General features: G+C 37.5%; 1 protein-coding gene across 6 annotated transcripts in view; it reads left to right on the forward strand.

The window, feature by feature from the left end:
* Positions 1-254: 254 nt before the first annotated feature.
* SNCA (synuclein alpha) overlaps positions 255-23,919 on the forward strand; it is a 147,367-nt gene continuing 123,702 nt past the window's right edge. The window contains exons 1-4 of one of the 6 annotated variants that reach the window (XM_061419682.1): positions 255-652; positions 2,417-2,562; positions 10,490-10,531; positions 17,186-17,328. In XM_061419682.1, coding sequence (XP_061275666.1) covers positions 2,442-2,562; positions 10,490-10,531; positions 17,186-17,328 — 306 coding nt within the window. In that variant the 5' untranslated portion in view covers positions 255-652; positions 2,417-2,441. Of the gene's footprint in view, positions 653-751; positions 1,291-1,349; positions 1,438-1,794; positions 1,951-2,416; positions 2,563-10,489; positions 10,532-17,185; positions 17,329-23,919 lie in introns of those variants that run through there. The other 5 variants (XM_061419676.1, XM_061419681.1, XM_061419677.1 and 2 more) reach the window with 5 other exon arrangements.

Here is a 23,919-nt window from a genome sequence, read left to right on the forward strand (position 1 = left end):
AAAAAACTGGATATACTGGTTCAGGAGAATCAATCACGCTGGATATGTCTCTTCCATCTAGGCACCTGCATCTGGAAAGTAAATTCCATTCTGAGAATGAAAAATCGTCCAGCCGTTTGGTTTCGACGGCTGCGGAATGTTTATTCCTTGTTCCACTGATGCGAAAAGAAAACAGCGTCTGGCAGCCGCTGATTGGTGGAAAAGAAAATGGTGATAGTGGGGTGGAGAGAGGATTTGACTAGCCTCCTCCTGCCTCTTCAACCTGTAACTCTTCGTTACTAGTCTCCTCTCCGCCCGCGAGACCATATCGGGCTCACTAGAGGTTAAGAGTAGGCCCAAATTTGGGGGATATTTAAACAAAAGCATCGTTAACATTGATTTGAGGGAAACGTGCTCTTGGCAGAGCTAATGTGAGCACGCTTCCTAGACTGCCTGTCTCTTTCAGCAGCTCCTCGAGAGACTGGCTCTGTCTTTGGTGGTCGACCTGTCACACTCCCCGCTTCCCGAGGCTGGATCTGACGTGGGGGTCCCCGCGAGGAACCAGAGGGAAAGGCGGAGACAAGGATGGGGGGTGATGGGAAAGAGGGAGAGACTTCAGCCCAAGCCTAACACTCGGGATCTCCACGAGAGCTCCCGTGACCCTGAACTCGAGGTGAGCCGAAGAGCACCCCATCTTCCAGTACCCTAGGTCCAGGCGGGAGGCGGGAGTTGGAGGTTCCGTCTTCCCCCGCCCCCATCCCCATCCGAGGAGAGAGTGAAGTGCACGCGGCTGGGAAAGCAGCAAGCGCCGGGAGAGGGGCGGGGAGAGGAGCTGACAAATCAGCCGCGGGGGCGGTGAGAGGAAGGGGAGGAGGAGGACCACGGAGACTAGAAGGAGAGGGGGCGAGCGACCGAGCGCGGCGACGCCGGGTGAGGTGTGTGCTGGCTTTAGAGCGGACCCAGGGACCGAGCCGCGCCTTTAGCATCCTTGGCGCTCTTTCCCGCTCCCCCCCAACCCTTCCCTTCCGACCTTCTGCTGTTTTCTCTCGAATCCTCGCGTGCGGGGGACGAGGAGTGGCAATTCGACGGCAGGTTTGTGGGTTTGCCTCCCACGCCCCCCGCCTCCCAGCGCAGGCTTGTGCTGACAGGCGCCTCCTCTGGGGACCATCCCTCTTCTGGTGCCGCCTCCACCCTTCCTGTGCGCTCTTTATCCTCTCTCTTCCCACTTAAATAACATTTGGGAATTGTTTTTAAATTTTTTAAAGTGGGGGTGGGGGAGAAATTGGAGTTCCGAGGAGCCGAGGAAATCTGGTAAGTGCTTGTGGAACTAACTGGGCAGCTTTGGAAGTCATGGAGAACACCTGGTGGGAGAAGAGTCGTTGCGGACGCCCGGGGGCGCGCGCGGGGTGGGGGTGGGCGCGCTGCTGAGGACCAGCTGTAGTCGCGTCTCTCTCAGAGGTGAGTGCTTATCCCTAGGGTGAGCTTGAGGAAAGAAAATTGACCTGTTTGCCTCCTGCTTCGATTACTTCCCTCTTCTCGTCCTCAGAGGCCGAGAGGTCTGGATTCTCAGGGATAAGCTTTTCCTTTGGGAAACGCGAGGATGCTCCAGGGAGTATGAGTATTCAACTTTTGTTTGTCGCTTTCCTTAACCGCCCCCCTTCCCTAGTCCGCCCTCTCTGTTCTCTCTGTGAAGTAAACAAGCTGTGTTTGGCAAATGGTTAAGTGGGAGCGCTGAGAGGGCGAGTCAACAGGTGATAAGGGGTTAACAGGTGCGGCGCAGGGTTGGGGGCGGGTTCCAGGAACTGAGAACGCCCCCACGGGTGGCTGGGGCGCCTCCTGAGGCTTCCGCGGTTGTGAACTCGCGCCCTCCTGCACATTCTGGGTTGATAGTCCAGGGTCGGGTGCATGGTTGGGTGAATTAGAGAGAGGGCGGTGGGCTCGCAGTTGGCCTGAGGTTCAGCTACACCCAGAGTGAGTGGTTCCTTCCCTCCCCTATTCGTGGTTGATCTGTTAGCTGCCTTCTGGAATTTAAGCGTGTCCCTGACCCCCTGCCTTCAGGTCCCTTTCCTTTTCCTGTGGTGTCTTCTAAACGCACTTCTAACTTACACTGTCACCATTTGGACCCTGGGAAGTTAAAAGAAGAGTCTATCTTTCCGTGCAATTCCACTTAGGAAACGCGTTAAGAACAGCTCATATGATTCATCCTAATCCATGTTTAGGCGGCTAGACTTTATCCAGCCAAGATGGATGGGAGATGCTAAATTTTTAATGCAAAAGCTAAGAAAAGCCTCCTTTGTCCAGTGGTTGAAATGGAGGTACACTTAAGAGAATCTCACTCTTTTGAGGATTCTATTGATCTTTCAATAGTTTTTACTTTGGGTGGTTCTAATTTCGTATTTTACGCAGAAGTTCTCAAAGTGTATTTTGTGTTCTCCAGTGTGGTGTAAAGGAATTCGTTAGCCATGGATGTTTTCATGAAAGGACTTTCAAAGGCCAAGGAGGGAGTCGTGGCTGCTGCTGAAAAAACCAAGCAGGGTGTGGCAGAAGCAGCAGGAAGGACAAAAGAGGGTGTTCTCTATGTAGGTAGGTAAGCCCTAAATGTCACTTTGATATTTATTTGGGATTGATGGGTTAGGATGATTGTTGCTTTAAATGCTGGTATTTCTCACTTGATTCAGTTTTGCATCTCCACTCAAAGTGATGGGCTGAATCAGAGGTGTGTGTAAGTAGGTGAATGTGTGTGTTTGAGCTAATATACAAAGTGGGGCTATTTTGTTTTTACAGACTATTTAATTTTGCAGTAATATTTAGGACTTTGTTTCTTTTTTAAAATGAATGTTTTTATGTGTAAGTAACTATAGCTCTGAGGACAGTTTTAAAAACTCAGTCTTAGAAAATATTCAATAGTATCTTAAAATCAAACTCCTTCATGAGCTTTTGATTTATCTTCATGAATAATGTAGGCTAATTTCAGTGTATCCTAATTTAAAAGTAAGATGTTGATACAATCTTGAGATATGTAAAGAGAGACCTACTGTGACCCTAAAAAGGAAAGGACAGACAAGTCTTTGGAGTTGCTTCTTGTGACCACTTGGTAAGTTGGGGACTAAACTCAAGAAAGTGCTTGAAGGCTGCTAATATCTCTGAGACATTTATATAGTTCATTTATCAAATGATACAATAAATTAGATGCTTACTGTTTTTCCTTGTTTATAAATTCCCACATCAGAGTATTCTTGCAGTGAAGTGAAAGTTGCTTCATCCTGTCTGGCTCTTTGTGATCCCATGGACTGTCCATGGAGATACAGGAGTGGATAACCTTTTCCTTCTCCAGGGGATATTCCCAACCCAGGGATCAAACCCAGGTCTCCCACATTTCAACTGGATTCTTTACCCACTGAGCCACAAGGGAAGCCCAAAAATGCTGGAGTGGGTAGCCTATCCCTTTTCCAGAGGCTCTTCCTGACCCAGGAATCAAACCAGGGTCTCCTGCATTACAGGCAGGTTCTTTACCAACCGAGCTATCAGGGAAGCCCTACTCTTTTTTTTTATCTTAAACTGTGTTAGGTTAGGTGTTATTTCACAAGTCACCTGGAATTCTTTGGGTGAAGAAATAGGCATACACATAGACACACACTCATCTATTGGGATACAAACAGGCACATAAACATACATTCACCCACTGCCCATTCTGTCTCTTCTTTTCCTCCTCTGAGCTAGGTCACATTCTCTCGTAGCAGGTGTAGCAACAGTAGCCAAAGGATGAGTAAGAAAGTGGAGGATGAGCATAATGGATTGTGTAGAATACTCTGTCTATGTCTATGGGGTGAAAGAAAGCTATATTGTCTCTTTGATATAGATGGGCTGGAGAAAAGTTATACTTGGAATGATTTTTATGAATATTTCTCATATTTTTCTCACTGTTCATAGACTCTTTATTTTGGTTTAATCTTACCACAAACCTCTAGTTAAATTACTCTTTATCTTAAAGTATATTTTCAGAAAGTCATTGAATTAAAAGATGTTACAAGAGGGAAAATTCAATGAGTTAATCTCAGTTTTTTTCTTGTGAAATGTGGATTGTACCTTTTTAGGTGGAATTTGGAATACTGAATCAGTGACATTTAGATAATCAGTATTTTTATATTTGTCCTCAGTGTTCCAAGTTGTGCAAGTGCATGCTTTGTAACCATTCCTTGATTTCAGTTACTTTATAACTTAGTTACTTTTAAGATTTTTTTTAGTTGGATAATATTGATTTATTAGTTTTGAATGAGTCCAAGAACCACTGACTATTACATTAACATGTTGCTATTTTCCAGGTAATAAGCAGGATTATCATCTGGAAAACATTGTACTTGTTTTCATTTTCAACCATGAGTTTGGGCAAATAAAATGACTTAATTTTTTAGAGATTAATTTTGTTATTTTCTCTGAGATTATTATATGAAATTTCGATTTATGTGCACATATTTTAAAAAATAATCTTCAGTGTTTATTATGGTATTTAGCAGAGTACATTCTATATACTATTTATCAGTTAATATTTTAAAGTCAATTAAAAGTTGAACACAAATACATAATTCAGGATGAAGTATGATCTTGTGAAGTTATAGTACTACCAGGTTTTGGCAAGCTTTTTCCGTAAAGGGGTACTGAATAATTTTAGGGTATGATATCTGTTTCAACTGATCAACTTTGCCCTCCTGAAGTGAAGGCAGCCATAAACAATAATTAGGGTGACTATGTTCCTATAAAACTTTACTTACCAAAACAGCTGGAGAGTTTATTTGGCTCATAGGCTATAGTTTACTGACTCCTGATAAAGTAGGAAAAAATGTAGATTTGATGTTAAACTTAAATTCCAAAAAAAAATATTAAAATGAAAAAAAATAAATAAATAAATTCCAGTCCAGACTATACCACATTTTACCTCTAGGATAATGGGGAAGGTACTTAACATATCTAAGCATCACTTTACTCATTTGTAAAAATACAATTTGAATAAATGCGAGTATCTTGCAGAGTTCTTGTGAGAATATCATAATAAAGCAGAACCTATAAGTAAAAAGGCATCCCTTAAAAAAGTTTAAGACTTAATTTTTATAACAGTTTTAAATTAACAGAAAAATTGATATATAGAGGTTTCCCATGTACCCCAACCCCCACACATGCATAACCTCTCGAATTACCAACATCCTTTGCCAGATGGTACATTTGTTGCAACTGATGAACCTACATTGGCACATCATAATCATCCAAACTCCATAGCTTCCATTAAGGATCACTCTTGCTGCAATACATTCTGTGAGTTCGGACAAATGTGGAAATGGCAATTTACTCCAGTATTCTTGCCTGGAGAATCCCATGGACAGAGGAGCCTGGTAGGCTATAGTCCATGGGGTCACAAAGAGTCGGACATGACTAAGTGACTAACATACACACACATTCATCATTATAATATATAGAGTATTTTCAGTGTCCTAAAAATCCTCTGTGCGCTACTTATTCATGGCCTTCTCCCAACCCCTGGCTATCACTGATCTTTTTCTCTCCATAGTTTTGCCTTTTCCAAAATGTCATATCAATGGAATCACATATTGTTTAGCCTGTTGAGATTGGCTTCTTTCAATTAATAATACGCATTTAAATTCTTTCATGTCTTTGAATGGCTCATTTCTTTTTAGTGCCAAATAATATTCTGTTGTCTCAGGTTTATCATTCACCTCCTACATCTTGGTACTTGGAGGACATCTTACTTGCTTCAGAGAGTTGGCAGTTATGAATAAAGCTGCTATAAACATCTGTGTGCAGGTTTTTGTGTGTATATAAGATTTCAGCTCCTTTGGGTAAATATCAAAGAGCACAACAATTGCTGGGTCATATGATAAAATATGTTTAGTTTTCAAAGAAACCATCAAACTATCTTCCATAGGGACTACACCATTTTGCATTCCCACCAGCAATTAATGACAGTTTTTGTTACTCTACTTCCTTGACAAAATTTGGTGCTGTCAGTGTTCTGGACTTTGGTCATACTAATACATATGTAGTGGCATTGCACTGTTATTTTAATTTGTATTTTAAAACTGGTGACATAGGATGTGGAGCATCTTCTCAAATGCTTATCTGCCATCTCCACATCTTCTTTGATGAAGTATCTATTAAGATCTTTGGCCTATTTTTTAATCAGGTTATTTGTTTTCTTAGTTTTGATTTTTAAGAGTTCTCTGTCTTCTTTTCAGATATTTCATAAATATTTTCCTGTCTGTAGATTGTTTTCTTATTCTTTTGAAATTGTCTTTCATAGAAGTTTTTAATTTAAATGAATTCTCACTTATTAATGATTTAATGGGATGTGTCTTTGGTGGTATAGCTTAACAGTCATTGCCATACTTGAGATTATGTAGATGTTCTTCAATGTGATCTCCTAGAAGTTTTATAGTTTCACATTTTACACTTAAGGCTATGATTCATTTTGGATTATTTGCTTGCGAAGGGTATAAAGTTGAAATTATTTTTTTTCATGTAGATGTCCAGTTGTTCTAACACCATTTGTTTAGACTATCTTTGTTCCATTTTATTGCCTTTTTTCCTTTGTCAAAAATCAGTTGATTACATTTATGTTTGTGTATTTCTGGGCTCTCTTTTCTAGTCCCTTGATCTATTTGTTTATTCTTTCACCAATATCACATTGTGTTGATTATGACAGCTCTGTAAGAAGTCTTGAAATTTGGTAGTGTCAGTCCTCTAACTTTGTTCTTCTTCAATACCATTTTGGCTACTTTTGATCTTTGCCTCTCCACATAAACTTTAGAATCAGTTTGTTAACATCCACAAAATAACTGGGGTTTTGCTTGAGATTGTTGTTGCTCAGTCGCTAAGTCGTGTCCAACTCTGTGACTCTATAGACCATGGCACAACAGGCTCCTCTGTCCTCCACTATCTCCCGAAATTTGCTCAAATTCATGTCCATTGAGTTGGTGGTTCTCTCTCTCTCTATATATATATATGTGTGTGTGTGCGTGTGTGTGTGTGTGTGTGTGTGTATACATACATGAACATGGAATTGTAAAATCAAGTTGGGAAGAGCTAACATGGCAATGGCACCCCACTCCAGTACTCTTGTCTGGAAAATCCCATGGACAGAGGAGCCTGGTAGGCTGCAGTCTACGGGGTCGCGAAGAGTTGGACACAACTGAGCGACTTCACTTTCTCTTTTCACTTTCATGCATTGGAGAAGGAAATGGCGACCCACTCCGTGTTCTTGCCTGGAGAATCCCAGGGATGGGGGAGCCTGGTGAGCTGCCGTCTGTGGGGTCGCACAGAGTCGGACACGACTGAAGCGACTTAGCAGCAGCAGCAACATGTTGTTAATATTCTGTCTTCTATCCATGAATGTGGAATCTCTCTCCATTTATGTAGTTCTTTGATTTTGTTATCAAAGCTTCATAATTTTTCCCATATAGATCTTGTATATTGCATTAAATTTATGCCCAGGTATTTTATTTATTTTTTATGCTAATGTAAATGATACTGTGTTTTTAATGTCAAATTCTGCTCCATTCATTACTGGTATATAGGAAGGTGATTGACTTTTTAACCTTGCATCCTGCAATCTTTCTATAATAACTTATTAGCACCAGAATATTTTTTATTCATTCTTGACAGTTTTGTTTCATCTTTCCCAGATATCTTTTATTTCCTCGTCTTATTGCAATAGCTAGGGCTTCCTGTAAGATGTTGAAGGAATGGTGAAAGGGGATATTATTGCCTTGTTCCTGGTAATAAAGTTACTAGTGTCTCACAATGAAATATGTTGTTAGCTGTAGACTTTTTGGTAGATATTTTCTATCAGGTTGAGAAACTTCTCTATTTCTAGTTTACTGGGAGGGTTTTTTATCACAAGTGAGAATCCCAGGGATAGGGGAGCCTGGTTGGCTGCCGTCTATGGGGTCGCACAGAGTCGGACACGACTGAAGCGACTTAGCAGCAGCAGGTGTTCGGTTTTGCAAATGCTCTTTCTGCATCTATTAATATGATCATGACATTTGTCTTTTTGGTCCTGCTGATGTGAAGAATTACTTAATTGACTTTCAAACATTGAACCAGCCTTACATACCTATGATAAATGCCACCTGATTGTGATGTATAATTCTCTTCATGCATTGTTGTGTTTGATTCATTAACATTTCATTGAGAATTTTTGTTAGTGTACTTTTATATGTAGGAGCCATGGTTATTATTGTCAAATAAACGCTGCTTGGTGGCTCCAATGGTAAAGAACCTGTGCCACGCAGGAGGCCTGGGTTCGATCCCTGGGTCGGAAAGATCCCCTGGAGAAGGGAATGGCAACCCACTCCAGTATTCTTGCCTGGAGAATCCCATGGACAGAGTAGCTTGGTGGGCTACCGTCCACGGGGTTGCAAAGAGTCTGACAGGACTGAACGATTAACTCATGCACACAAACTCTGCAACAGAATAATTTCTTTGTCTATGTATTTTCTTTCTATAATTTTATCCTTCATTATAAGAACTATTATCAATAACTAGATTGAAAGATTAGAAGTAACTAGGGAAAATTTTCCTGTTTCACTTATGGCTGAACAAGTTTAGCACATGGTTTTCTTAAGCCTCATGAGAGAGTAGCTTTTAATGCTAATTGATGAACCACCATAAGGATCAGTATTATTTTTATGTTTTTTTTCTCCTTTTGTGATATCTTTGTATACAAATTTTCAATCAACCTACTTCAATTTAATGGACCAAAAATTTCTCAATCAAATGGTTTAGAAATTATAAGTTGAGAGTGAAATTCAAAAGCAAAAAAAAAAATGTAGTTCTATGCTAAGTATTGTAACAGTAAAGGAAAGAAAATGACCTTCAAAACTCTTCCAGTGAAATTCTGCTCAATAAGTAGCAGTGGTCTGGACTGTAGATTGATATCAAACTCCCAAGTCACAATTTGCTTCACCTCCAACATACTGAGATAGTCAACATGACATGCACAACAGCATAATTGAGTCCTTGGCAGTGCCCAGGCATTATTTCTGATCTCTACTCTGCAGCTTTGTGAAGTCATAACAGAGAAGAAGGGAATGGATGTGGGCTACATCAGCTTAGGGATGCCATCAGATCTAGGGTCCCTTCAGCTGTTATCTGTTATGAGATCTAATTATCTATAAGGTCTATCTGTCTATCACATTACTGGTGACATACCACTTGGCACGTATTTTGTAGCTTTATCTTTTCATTGCAGATTACTTATCAATTAAAAGTTAATCATCAGTAACATATACTACTAAACAATTATGACAGCCAAAAAAAGGTGATTGGTTTGATACAAAGCAACCTCATTAAGTCTTTCTTGTATATTTGGTTCAGGATACATTCCATGATTTAGCCAAAGATTAAATTATCAGGTATAACTGAGGCAGAGAGAATAGACTACAGGCCAACTGTTAAAATATATTTTTACTAGTTGTTTTTAAAAATAAGGGGTTGAAGGGGTGGCAGGTAGTGTATGATAAATATTCATTTCCCAGTTTTTTGGTCCTAATTTCCTTACATTCTTCTCTGTCTGATAGAATTACTTTATTTAGCTTACAGGGTAGTTTTCAAATGAATTTTCTTTTTGTTGTTATTTTCTCCAAGATCATTAAAAAGCTGTATGAATTACACTAAAAATCCAATGTTAGAGAGCTGATGAATAGAATTATTCACAAACTTAATTTTAGCAATACATATTCATAAACTCTTTGTGTAAAGGTTTGGTAATGGTCAAGATTTGGGGAAAATTCCTATCTTGCCCCTTCTTGAAGCTAGCATTAGTCATACTTCAGTGATCAAATACTGTATTCCTTCTGAAGGCTTGCCTGGTTTCATAGAAACAATATGGGCTTAGGGTCACAGAGCCCTTAATTTGAACATGCTTATAGCTGGTGACTTCAGACAAATCATTTAACTTTAATTTGTAATTGCTTCATGTGGAATAAAATGGGCATGATTTGAAATGGGGGGTTATCACAAACATTAAATGAGATGAAAAATGCCTTTTTCATAATAGATGTTCAACAACTATGAATTCCTTCTCTCCTTCCCCCATCCATTTGTGTTCCATGGGTTAAGGAATCTTTCTCTGTATTGCATTTTAGTAGAGCTTCTGCAGTTCTGAATCCAAAATCACCTTCCCAGCCAGACCCTGTGTTTTCTCACCTTTTCTTTTTAACTTTCTGTAAGTTGATATGTGAAGTGGGACACAAGGGGTTGAAAAGCTGTTACTGTGTGCTAAAATCTTAATTGGAGCGTATCCTTTTAGCTTTGCTTTGTTGTATTTGTTGTAATGGTTACTGACTTTTTTTGTTTAAAATTTTTTGCTCCCTGAGGATATCTTTACATATGGGTTTTTGAAGAGTGAGATATTGTTTTTCCATTAGATGTATTTAAAAGTAGCTCATTAGCAGTAAAGGTGACTTTGAAGCTTATGGTTTGAATTTGTTTGTTTTTGTAGGATCCAAAACCAAGGAAGGGGTAGTTCATGGTGTGACAACAGGTAAGCTTTGTGGAACTTATATTCAAGGATGATATTGAAAATATCTAGTAAGCAGGATAGCCCAGCACGTATCGTTCAGAATGTAAATATAAATAACCACTCTGCCCATAGAGGAGCATTCTAGAAAACATCAGCTTTGTTTAATCTTGATTCTTTATTAAATATTAAATATTTTAAGTATGTTAAGTATTTGTTATAAATAAGTAAAAGTGTTTGTAATTGTCAAGAATGATGACTGAATTGACTAGTTTCATTGTTTAACTTATAGTAGTATAACATTTGAGTATTCTGGTCAACTTAATGTTCTGGCAAATGATAGTGGAATATCATAAAAGGACTGCCATTTTTAAAGAGTTGAATGAAAATTTTCTATAGAGTACAATGAAATATTCTGACACTAAAATATACAAATTATAATACTTCCTTGATTCAGAAGACATTTTAGGAAATACCCTTGGGATGATCAGTGAATTATTTATTGTATTTATCTCTGTTTGGCCTAATTTCACCCAAATTTTGAAATTAGGTCTGTAACAAGATTACAATAAGTGAATAGCAAAAATGATGAAAATTATGGTGGTGATGATGAGGAAGAGCAGGAGGATAATGATAGAAATAGAAAAATCACAATTTAGCAACTTTAATATATGGACTTGCTGTGATTGAGTTTTATGTTTTATGTACTCCAAGCTTTCTGACAGGCATGATAAAATAAGATATAATCATACGATCAGATATAAAATATAACTCATATGATGAGAAAACAGTAAATATGGCAGGGCCTCAGCAAAATAACATGCTTCTATTGCTAAGTTATAAAATAGATTTTGAGAAAATCAAATGGGAATATTAATACAATGTTTTGGTTAAGGCCACAAACACTGAAGCCGGAAGTCTTTAGTCCAAATTTCTGCTTACCCCTTACTAGCTGTGTGACTATTCTGCAAGATTCATTACCTCTCTATGATTCAGTTTCCTCATCTATAAAAGAATTCAGTGAATGAGAATATATATAAATACCTAGAATACTAAAGGCAAATGGTATGTATTACCTAGGTTTTACTATTATTTTGTAGTGAAATCTACCTTGAGCTACATTTTGGTAGCTAGTGGAGAAAGATATTTATATGACTTTTATATATACCTTTATACATACTATATAGTCCATGGAATTCTCCAGGCCAGAATACTGGAGTGGGTGGCTTTTCCCTTCTCTGGGGATCTTCCCAACCTAGGGATCAAAGCCAGGTCTCCCGCACTGCAGGCCGATTCTTTACCAGCTGAGCCACAAGGGAAATCCAAGAATACTGGAGTGGGTAGCCTATCCCTTCTCCAGCAGATCTTCCTGCCCCAGGAATCAAACCAGAGTATTCTACATTGCAGGCAGATTCTTTACCAACTGAGCTCTCAGGGAAGCCCTTTTATACATACTTTTGACTAAAAAAGTTAGAGTATAAAATCAAAACAGGGAGTTCTGTGGTGGCCTTGTGGTGAGGATTATGGGTTTTCACTGCCGTGTCCTGGGTTCAACCCCTGTTCAGGGAACTAAGATCCCGTAAGCCACATAGTGCAGCTGAAAGTAAATAAATAAAAAACAACCCTTTGAAACTAATTCTTCTAGAAGCTAAGTTAAAGTGCGCAACATACATTTGCTCTGTTGGATTCAGTATATATAAACTGCCCTGTAGGGACCTTCTATAAATGGCATGGTATAAAGTATGACTTTTGTAAAAACTAGTTATCAGACAGTTGTAGACTATGCTATATGAAGATAATCTACTTGGATTAACAGCTTTTCATTGTAATAACTGAAGGAGAATCCATATGGATGAAAAAGAGGATAAGCATATTGCAAAGTTTAGAGCCTGTGGTAAAAATTAGAGAATAAACTAATACTACCATCCAATAGAGGCTATGCAGATGGGCTGCAAGGATAACTATTGACAAAGTCAGAATTTTTGAGTTTTTTTTAGAATGATAGAATGTAAACATGAGTTTTTGAGGTGTTTGTGTGCATGCATGCGTACACACTTGGCCTGGTACAAGTGACTGAAGTTTTGTACTATAAGACAATATTTTGCAAATTGTTTCTGAAAAACAGTAGCCTGCCAGCTAATGTTTCCATGGTTTTAAAGTGTTTGGAAACTTTGCATATCCTGTCTTCCTTTTAGCATATTAAAGAAACTGAGCTGTTCTATAGTAAATAAATTTACATAATTTAGTTTAACCCAGGATTTCCAAAACTCATTTGACTTTCTTTCAATAGTTGAAAAAAGTGAAAGTCATTCAGTAGTGTCCCACTCTTGTGATCCCCATGGACTACACAGCCCATGGAATTCTCCAGGGCTGAATACTGGAGTGGGTAGCTGTTTCCTTCTCCAGGGGCTCTTCCCAACCCAGGGATCAAACCCAGGTCTCCCGCATTGCAGGCGGATTCTTTACCAGCTGAGCCACAAGGGAAGCCTTTTCGATAGTTACTAGAGTTCAATTCAGTGAGTGTTCCCCAGAACACTATGGAAAATCCTTCTAAGCAGGGAGACCATGATGATTTTGGTATGGGCAGTATTTACACCATTGCACCAGTGACGTAAAATGTATTTACATCATTGCACCAAAGACTTCCCTGGTGGCTCAGATGGTAAAGAATCTGCCTGCAATATGGGAGACCTGGGTTCGATCCCTGGGTTGGAAAGCTCCCCTGGAAGAGGGCATGGCAACCCACTCCAGTATTCTTGCCTGGAGAATCCCCATGGACAGAAAAGCCTGTCCCTGCAGGTTGCAAAGAGGCAGACATGACTGAAGTGACTTAGCACAGCACCAGTCAATCACCCTGGCAGTAGTAAAATATCAAAAATGTAGTTATAAGTAATCTGGCCATGAAAATTGCAGTAGGATAAACCAGTTGCAATAAGGGCCATCCCTCTCTCATATCAGATAAATTAATTTGTTGAGTAAAGTTATTTCATGTAAAATTCTAAATTCATATTATAAGGGAAAATAAATGTTTAAGGTAATAATCTCAGTAGTTAATCAGAGAGAGAATTGGTTGCTTTTTGTATATGACCTAAAATGTTTATCATGGTACATAATAAATACTAAATAATTGTTATTAATTTTGTTATTACTTTTAAAGCAGGGAATTGAGAAACTGTTATAAAGTGCATAACATTATCAGCTAATGTTAAAAGAAAAATTTCCACAAGATTCATTTCATTAACTATTTTGTAGAAATACAGACTTCAGTAAACTTAGGCTGGGCGTTTTCTACCTACAACATCCAGGGAAAATTAATCCTCCCAGTTAGATAATCTGAAGATAAAATCCAGAAAACTCTACATTAATCCCTGGCTTTTTGATCTCAGGACATTATTATTTCAGTTGTCAGTACATCACATTATAGGAAAATATGAGAGTGCACTTAATCTGGGCTTATTGAATGACATGCCTTTGAAGGTATTAAAAAAAATGATTTGATATAAGCTGACTCATTCTCATTTTTTCCCTCATTAAAGTATGATATAAAGAAATTCCTATTGTTGGAGATCTTCTGCAGGCTTTGATTCTTACACACAGAAATTTGTTATACAATAATGAACACAGTTAATTTTCAACATGTTACATTTTAAATTTCCCTGTTAAACTGCTTTAAAATATACATTTCTTGTCCTCATATCTGTAATTTGTATACTAATTCAAAACTAGATCTTAATTTTGTAATTTTTTTTAATGTTATAGGTTAGATTTACTGTTTATTCTAAAAGTTGGTGCCACATTTCCTTTGTGGAATTTTATTGTTAATTAGAGTCAACAATTGTTGAAATTAATGTATAAATTAGACATATACACAAAGTTTCTTTTAATGTACTCAAAATTATTTAATGAGTATTACAATGAAATAATATAAAGACAATATGATCTCTGATTTTGATCAACTCAAAATATACTAGTGGAGGTGGATAGACATACTGGGAAATCAATAATTATGGTGCAAATAAAAAGTTCAGTAGTAAAGATATACTTAAAATTTTATGAGTACACAGGAGGAGGAAGAAGGACAGTTGTTGGGAAAAGAGGTTATTAACATGGAATTTAACTTTTGAGGTGGGTTTTAACAAAGGGGTTTAAGGTCAGTAAATTATCTGCTAGGTAAATCAGTTCCTACAGAAATCTTAAAATGTGTCTATCAGGGACTTCCCTTGTGGTACAGTGGTCAAAATTAAATGCTTCCAATGCAGGGACCTGGGTTCGACCCCTGGTTGGGAAAGATCCCACATGCTGCATGGCACAGCCAAAAAATAAAAATAAATTAAGAAAGTAAAAGGTTCACCACTGCTACATGTAAATTCTGCCATTTTGTAATGTAAATAATTTACTTATTCTTACAGTGGTAAAATCTAATAAATTATAATAAACTACAAAGTGCATTTTACTGTGCAGTTTATGTGCATTAAAAAAGTATGTATATAAATCTAGAATTATAAAAATAAAGTTTCATGGCTGGCAGAAGAAAAATTATGAATCTCTAAAAAGATCAAAATTTATTTTTGTCTTTGAGATTTTATAACAAGAAATGTTCGTTTTCAAGTAAAATTTTCTACTTGTGTTCTTAGAAAAGAAAAAAAAAGAGAACTTGAAGCCCATAATTCACTATTTTTAAAGCATCAACATTCTGGAAATGTTTAAAAACATGAGATTTCCAGTACAGTTTTTCACTGGCATTTAAATTGAACTTTGCATTGAGTATAGCCATGACTAGTTGGTAAGCATCCACCACATCCCCAGAAGTAGCAAAAGGCAAATAGCAAGCAATACCTGCTGTGAACTCTTGGTGCTTTTAGACTCTTGGGGCCACTTTCGTTTCCCCCTATTGTCTACACTGAGGAGTGAGACTCGTTTTCCTTTTTTCCTTATGTACCTCCTCAACTTCCATGACCCTACATACCCAATTGTGTTCAAAACCCAATTGTTCTGACCACACTATTACTGTTTAGTCGTGTCAGAGTCTGCAGTGCTTTGAATAGTAGCCCATCAGGCTCCACTGTCCATGGGATTCTCCAAGCAAGAATACTGGAATGGGTTGTCATTTCCTTCTCCAGGGGAATCTTCCTGACCCAGGGACTGGCCCTTCCCAACTGGTGAAATGAAATCTGTACAATAATCAGGTGACTAGCACATAACACTTAACAGCTCACATAGTACAACTCATTGAATTCCTCAGAAAAGAAGAAAAACATTACATATAGATAAGAATGCAAGACCCAGGCTTTATGAGTGTAAGTGTTACAAGGTTTTAGTTCAGTTTAGTTGCTCAGCTGTGTCTGATTGTTTGCGACCCCATAGACTGCAGTATGCCAGGCTTCCCTGTGCATCACCAACTCCCGGAGCTTGCTCAAACTCATGTCAATTGAGTTGGTGATGCCATCCAACCATTCTCATCCTCTGTCATCCCCTTCTCCTGCCTTTGATCTTTCCCCAGCATCAGGGTCTTTTCCAATGAGTCAGTTCTTTGCATCAGATGGCCAAATTATTGGAGCTTCAGCATCAGTCCTTCCAATGAATATTCATGACTGATTTCCTTCAGGATTGACTGGTTTGATCTCCTTGCTGTCCAAGGGACTCTCAAGAGTCTTCTCCAATACCATAGTTCAAAAACATGAATTCTTTATAGTCCACCTCTCACATCCATACATGACTACTGGAAAAAGGTTTGGGTGGAGAGTTGTCTTGTTTCCCTTGACCTTGAAATTGTTAAAAGTGTAGAACCTCATCTTTTACTCCTTTTTCATAAAACTCTTAATTAATTGAAACAAACTTTTATTTTATTGAAGCTTTGTTTATTTGATATTTGTATGGAGTTAATATAGAAAGATTAATTCAACAGTTATATATAGTCTTGGATAATTTTTTATATGAGATCAAATCTCTTTCTAAATCTAATCCCAAACTATTTATACCATCATCTTAAAATTTAACTTATTTTTAAAATCCTACTGAATCTCCATATTTTATTTTTAATGAAAAGAAATTAAGTGTGCTCAACAAACCATTTCATTTCATACTTTAAGTCTAGCTCTTTTGTTCCCATTAAAATGATTGAAGATAAATCTTAACACTAAAACTCATTCTGTTTCAACTATCTGTTGTTTCATAAAAGGATCAGCATAGTCATCCCTCACTTTATTGTTTTATTTCTGATGGTACCATGTGAGAGCATGTATGTGTTCTGTGACTCAGAAGGTGTGATGAAAAAAACATGCTGAGTGAGATCAAAGACTTGGCATTGAAATTGCAATAAAGAAATATTTCATGCTGAGTTTGATACAACTACACCTGCAAGCCTTGCTTTCTGTAAACTTTCTTTCATAAAATGTAAATCAGAGCGAAATTGCTTATAGCCCTAAATTTGTGATCATTAGGCTTGAAACACCTTTAAATATCTGCATGATTGCATAGACTATCTTGGCAAAGAATCTGTTGTTTGGCTAAGCCACGCTCACTTAGCAATCTCAGTAACTTTTTCTTCTCCTGACTCACCAGTTATCTATGTGTGTGAATATAGGTCTTTGGAAGTTGATAGTTAGTGGAAGTGAAATTATTCCTAGTGGCTGCTGGCCCACCATCCCTTAATCTGTCATTGTTTTTGATTCATCCCAGTGGCTGAGAAGACCAAAGAGCAAGTGACAAACGTTGGCGAGGCAGTGGTGACAGGGGTGACTGCAGTAGCACAGAAGACAGTAGAAGGAGCAGGGAGCATTGCAGCTGCCACTGGCTTTGGCAAAAAGGATCATATGGGCAAGGTAGGACTGTGTACATCTTGTTACATTTCTAAGCTTGTGGATCACCATGCATTTTCAGCAATGCACAGAGGCAAGAATAAGATGCTTACTTGCGGGAGAGCTGACTGAGCTTCTCTTGTTAAAAAAAAAGTACTACCTTTATATGTATTCTTTTTGGAGATATTCACCCAGATAAATGCTGTGGAAATTGCACAATAATTGTGATTTTTTTTTCTGGAAAAAAAAAAGTTAATGAAATGAACAGTGTAACAAATGTCTAAAAGAGCCGTGACATTTCAGAAAGAATGGGTGCTTTTATGTTGGCTGTGAATCTTGGAATTTTCCTTTGTTGGAGTATAGCAAATGCTTTGTGCCCAATCTCTAAATGTTCAAAATGAAAATCTTTTACTTAATGTCTTTATAGTGACATCATCTCTTATTAAATGGCATATTTGTGTATTATATAACAATTCATTGCCAAATATATGTTTGTGGAAACTGAGGGGCTTAAACTACGATCATGGTTTTGGGGTGATTTTAAAATTCTCAGAATTTTCACTTTTCCTTTCTTGACAAATATGAGATTCTACGAAAATTGTTCAAGAGTTAGGACTTTGATTTTAAACAAATAAGCAACAGAAAATGAGGTATCAACTGGAAGATGAACATTTTACAAAATTCATGACCATAAGCAGATGCTTTTTTTTTTTAATTGAAGTATAGTTGATTTATAATGTTGTGCCAATCTCTGCCGTACAACAAAGTGACTCAGTTATGGTCATATACATATTCTTTTTTATATTTTTTTCCATTATGGTTTATTCCAGGTGATTGGATATAGTTCCCTGTACCACAGTAGGTGGTTATTGTTATCCATTCTAAATGTAATGGCTTGCATCTACCAACTTCCAACTCCCAGTCCATCTTTCTCTCTCCTCTCCATCTTGGCCACCACAAGTCTGATCCTATGTCTGAGAGTCTATTTCTGTTTTGCAGATAGGTTCATTCGCATCATACTTTAGATTTCACATATAAATGGTATCATGTGTTTATTTTGCTCTTTCTGATTTCGCTTAGTATGATAATCTCTGGTTGTGTCCATGTTGCTTCACATGCCATTTTGTTCTTTCTTATGGCTGAGTAGTACTCCATTGTACATATGTCACATCTTTATCTGTTCATCTGTCAATGGACATTTAGGTTGTTTTCAAGTTTTGGCTATTGTGAAAAGTGCTGTTACGAACATAGGGGTAATGGATTCTTTTGAATTATAGTTTTGTCTGGGTATATGCCCAGAACTGGGATTGCTGGATCATATGGTGATTCTATTTTTAGTTATCTGAGGAACCATCATCCTGTTTTCCATAGTGGCTTCCCAACTTATATTGCCACCAATAGTGTAGGAGAGTTCCCTTTTCTCCACACCCTCTCCAGCATTTATTGTTTATAGACATTTTAACAATGACCATTCTGACAGATGTGAGGTGGTACCTCATTGTAGTTTTGATTTGCATTTCTCTAATAATTAGCTATGCTGAACATCTTTTCACGTGCCTCCTAGCCATCTGTATGTCTTCTTTGGAGAAATGTCTATTATGGTATTCTCATTTTTTTGATTGAGTTGTTTGCTTTCTTGTTGTTGTTGAGTTGTATGAGCTGTTTGTATATTTTAGATATTAAGCTCTTGCCGGTCACATCATTAGCAGCAGAATGATTTTTGGTTTTTCCCTGCCACAAAGGCTTCATGGCTATTCTTTGAATCCATAAAGTATATCCTTGCCTTGACTCTTCCCCCTGTCTAGAAAGCTCTTCTCCGGTGTATAAGTAACCCTGACTCACTCCCTTATCTCCTCAGGTCTTTGCTAAATAACACCTTCTCAGTGAAGCCTACCCTGATATATTTAAAATTGGAACCATTCTCCTTACCTCTGGTTCCTAATTTTTCTACTCTTTTTAAATTTTTGGCCAAAGCATTTATCACCTTTAAAAATAATAACTGGCTTAATTATTTTTATGAATATTGTTTATTTTATTTCTTCCCTTCTGAAATGTAAGCACCATGCGGACAGAAGATATTAGTTTGTTCACTGATATTTCACAGGTGTCTAGAAAACTAAGCAATATTTATTACATTAAGACATAGAACAAGGAAATAAGTGATATGTAGAGTGACTTTTATTTCTGTCTTTAATAAATATGTGTGTACTACAGCAACCATGGATATTCAACCATCCAAAAGTTATCATCAAAATGTTTTGGAATAGATATCCTGAAATGTGTAAGAAAGTATTTATTTGCTGACAAACTTCCCTGAATTGCTTCCACTCCTTGTAATCCTATATAGCAGGCCTACATGAATTGGTCATTAAAACAGTGATAAAAAGGAAGGACTGAAAATATGTGACATATTGAGATTTTGTTATATGTAGTTATTACCTTGGTCTGCGACAATTGATTCTACTCATGGAAAATCTGAACTGGCCTTCCAGTGAAGTTCTTCATCTAATACTTAAATATGTGGTTGATGATAGTATTCCTTTGTGCAGAATCTGCTCTTCAAATAATCTTATTGCTCATGCTAATAATTATACTATTTCTGATTTCCATCTAAAATTATAATTCTATGTGTTGCTTTGTTCCATTTTCAAAACTAGGAAGGACAGAGGCAACTAACATGTTTTGTTTCCCAGATCCTTGCCAACAAAATAGAAACTGTGGATCCTCTTCCCAGAAAAATGTACATACACACCCCAAAGGGTTTAATGGGATCATGGAAACCCATCAACAGATAGAGCTCGTGATTTAGACCAATTTCCTGACTGTACAGATGAGGAAGTTTACAGAGGGGAAGTACTCAGTCCAAGGTCACATAGCCAATTGTAATAGACTGGATTCCAGTAGTGCTTTTCCATCTGCTGTTGTCACATCCCCAACCCCTTCCTCAAAATTTACCTTCCTTTTGAGTTTTCATAAATAGAATTATGGACAAGTAGACTTAACTGGAAAAATTATTTGCCTCAGAATATTAAGAAACCAGGAAAGCTTGTACTGTCCTCCTCTCACCCCCATTTAATGTGTACAATGTAAATTGCAAATAAGGCATGAAAATGTTTAATTTCTTACAAAATTAGGCTTCGTACACTTCTAAAAATATTGCTCTTTATTTTAATGTTTTAAAGCAGAAGTCTAAATAATGTGACAAAGTTAACCATTTGGAGATATTTCTCTTATGGGTACTTGTTGTGTCTTACAAATGTCCAAAAATGAAAATGAAGTCATAAACCTAAAAGTTACAGCATAGTTGTAGCAAAAAAAAAAAAGAAAAATTGGGATTTTAAATGGCTGATTTTCATCCCTATGCTGTCACCAACAGGCTGAATGACATTTTGAAGATCTCCTAAGACTCTTATATAATGAGGGATCGATAATAGAAAATTTTAAAATGCCAATTTAGCAGTAGAATTCTGTTTCTGTAATAACTAATGAAAGATGCTAATGAACTTTCATTTTGGCCACATCTATGGGATGCTAAAAATTCTAGAGTTTAAACAAAATCATTGAATTTGTTCATTATGAAATGTGAAGTAATTTCACCCTTCAGACTCTGATCAGAGTGATTCTGGTGAATGGAAATAAAGCAATTTGTTGTAGCTTTAACCACTTGTTAATGACCTCATTTTGACACACATTATTCGTTGAAGAAATAATACTTGTTCACTGTGTGCCATAAATTTTGCTAGATATTGAGGTTAAAACTATGAGAAAACCATACACTGTTTTTTCTTTATTGTGCTTATAGTCTAGTGACAAAGATCAGTAATAATCACCTAATTACCCATAATAAGTGTATAGTTATAAACTGTGATAAATGCAATGGTGTGCCTAATGCCAAGAATATCTAACTGAATGCTTGACCCAGTTATTGTGGGTTACGGGTAAGGCCAGATGTGCCCTTGGGGAAGTGATGTCTGAACTGAGATCCAAAAAATGACTAGCAGTTATCAGAAGTGAGAGTTAAAGGAAAAGCATTCCAGGCTAAAGCATCAGCATGAGAAAGTCTAATGTGTAGGAGGGGACCATGGCAAATCAAAGGACAGCTGGAGCCGGGGAAGATAAGGATGTAGCCCACATCTCAGCTAGCCATGGTAAAAATATTGGTCTTTATTCTAAAAATAAAGGGACCTATTCAAGTATTGGAAGCACTTAATCTGGATTTCAGGTTATAGGTTTGCATGTTGAAAAGATCTCTCTGCCTGTAGAGTGGGAAACAGATTAAAGAAGGGAAATAGTGAAAATCAGAACCAGTTAGTGGACTACCGTGGAAAGAGGAGATGGAAAGAGGAGATGATTGTGAATACCAAGGTGTTGGTGAGGGAAAAAGAAAGAAATGGTTTAATTCAAAGACTACACAGGAAGTAATATCAAAGCGATTCAGAGATATATTTCACAAGGCTTGGTGGAAGAGGAATGTGACCAGCAGAGCTACTGGGCGTTGCTTGTTGAAGTGGGTTAACAGCTGCGCCATTGTCTTGGTGGTTGATGCCTCCCTTGAATGTCATGATTACTGCAAAGTGACTGGCTGCACTAGCGCTCAGTCCTCATGCACTTTGAGGGTACTTGGCCCATCATTCCCTGACTGATGAAGGGACAAATCTTCCTCCTTCCCTCCCTCCTTTCTCCTTTCTTTCTTATTTCCATTTTGTTTGTTTTTCTAAACCAACAGTTCTAGTAGCTCATTTTTATTTTTCTCTATTTTCTAAATTTATGCCTTTGAGAATATTTATTCTGGTGTACTCGTCTCCTTTTGATGTTAACAGAGATGTATGATTACAGATACCTAAGTGTTTTTGTGAATTTGACAATATGAATGAAGCCACCCTTGGTAATGATTTCTATGATACTAGATTAAAGGACAAATCAGCTATCATGAATTTTAAGAATTTTTAAAATCAGATATTATTAGCTTCTTTAATACATCAGCATAATCCATCTACTGATCTATATTTTTACCTGTGTACAACCAAGAGGTTGCGAGCCATACAATTCATTACTTGAGGCTCATTCACTTGATTGGCATAGTAATAATAGTCTAAATATGCATTGGCAGAAGTATTCAAGTTTTAAGTTCAAACAGCAATGTTATACAAGTAAAATTTGTAAGTTCAATTGAGAACAGATGATCCTCTTGTACCAAGAATATTATAAAAGAAAGGCACTTGAATGTTATTATGTAGTGCATGTAGGTTTACAATATACAGCCATTCACTGCAGCGTTTGCTCCATTCCATTCGCTCAATAGTGCTCTGCATGTGTTTTTTCTCAAGTAAATCCTTGATGAACAAATAAACATCTCTTTAATATTATCTGGAATGCCCTAAAAGAGTTGGATCCTCAGTGTCCTTGAAGTTTATATTTTTGTAATTTTCTGCCCATGTAGAAATTGAAAATTCTGAATAAACTAATTAAGGCCACTGCTTGACAAGTAGTACAGCTTGTTGTTCAGTCGCTTAGTCATGTCCAACTCTTTGTGATCCCATGGACTACAGCACACCAGGCTTCCCTGTCCTTCACTATCTTCTGGAGTTTGCTCAGACTTACGTCCATTGAGTCAATGATGCCATCCAACCATCTCATCCTCTGTTGTCCCCTTCTCCTTCTGCCCTCAATCTCTCCCAGCATCAAGGCCTTTTCCAACGAGTTGGTTCTTCTCATTTGGTGGCCAAAGTATTGGAGCTTCAGCTTCAGGATCAGTCCTTCCAATGAATATTTAGGGTTAGTTTCCTTTAGGATTGACTGGTTTAATCTCCTTGCAGTCCAGGGGATTCTCAAGAGTCTTCCCCAGCACCACAATTTGGAAGTGTCAGTTCTTTGGTGCTCAGCCTTCTTTATGGCCAGGTCTCACATCCATACATGATTACTGGAAAAACCATAGCTTTGATGATATGGATATTTGTTAGCAACATGATGTCTCTGCTTTTTAATATGTGGTCTAGGTTTGTCATAGCTTTTCTTCCAAAGAGCAAGCATTAATTTCATGGCTGCAGTCATTGTCTGCAGTGATTTTGGAGTCCAGAAAATTAAGTCTGTCACTGTTTCCATTTTTTCCTCATCTATTTACCATGAAATGATGGGACCAGATGCCATGATCTTCTTTTTTTGAATGTTGAGTCTTAAGCCAGCTTTTCTACTCTCCTCTTTCACCTTCATTAAGAGGCTCTTTAGTTCCTCTTGGCTTTCTGCCATTAGTACAGCAGTCAACTTCATTATCACATCCCATTTAGGCACTGACCTATGTACATGGAGATGAATAGATTTCGTGCAAGAAATAAACTTGAAATTTTTATAATCTCAGATACTTGAAATATTCAGGTTTCATCTGTTTTTTTCTTCAGAGCCAGAATAAAGTTCCTAAACAGTGCCATCTTGAAAAATTAGCTGAGATTATAAATAAACAGTATCCCAGAAAATGTTGATGTCAAATATGTAGAAGCATGTATACTCTGTGATCCTGCCTTAATTTGTAGGAGGATAGCTCACCAAGTATGTATGAGGTGAATAAGACAAAGCTGAAATGAAAAATGTCAGATTGACATTATGATTTATAACATTTAA

Source organism: Bos javanicus, chromosome 6, assembly GCF_032452875.1.
Source record: "Bos javanicus breed banteng chromosome 6, ARS-OSU_banteng_1.0, whole genome shotgun sequence".
Lineage (NCBI taxonomy): Eukaryota > Metazoa > Chordata > Mammalia > Artiodactyla > Bovidae > Bos > Bos javanicus.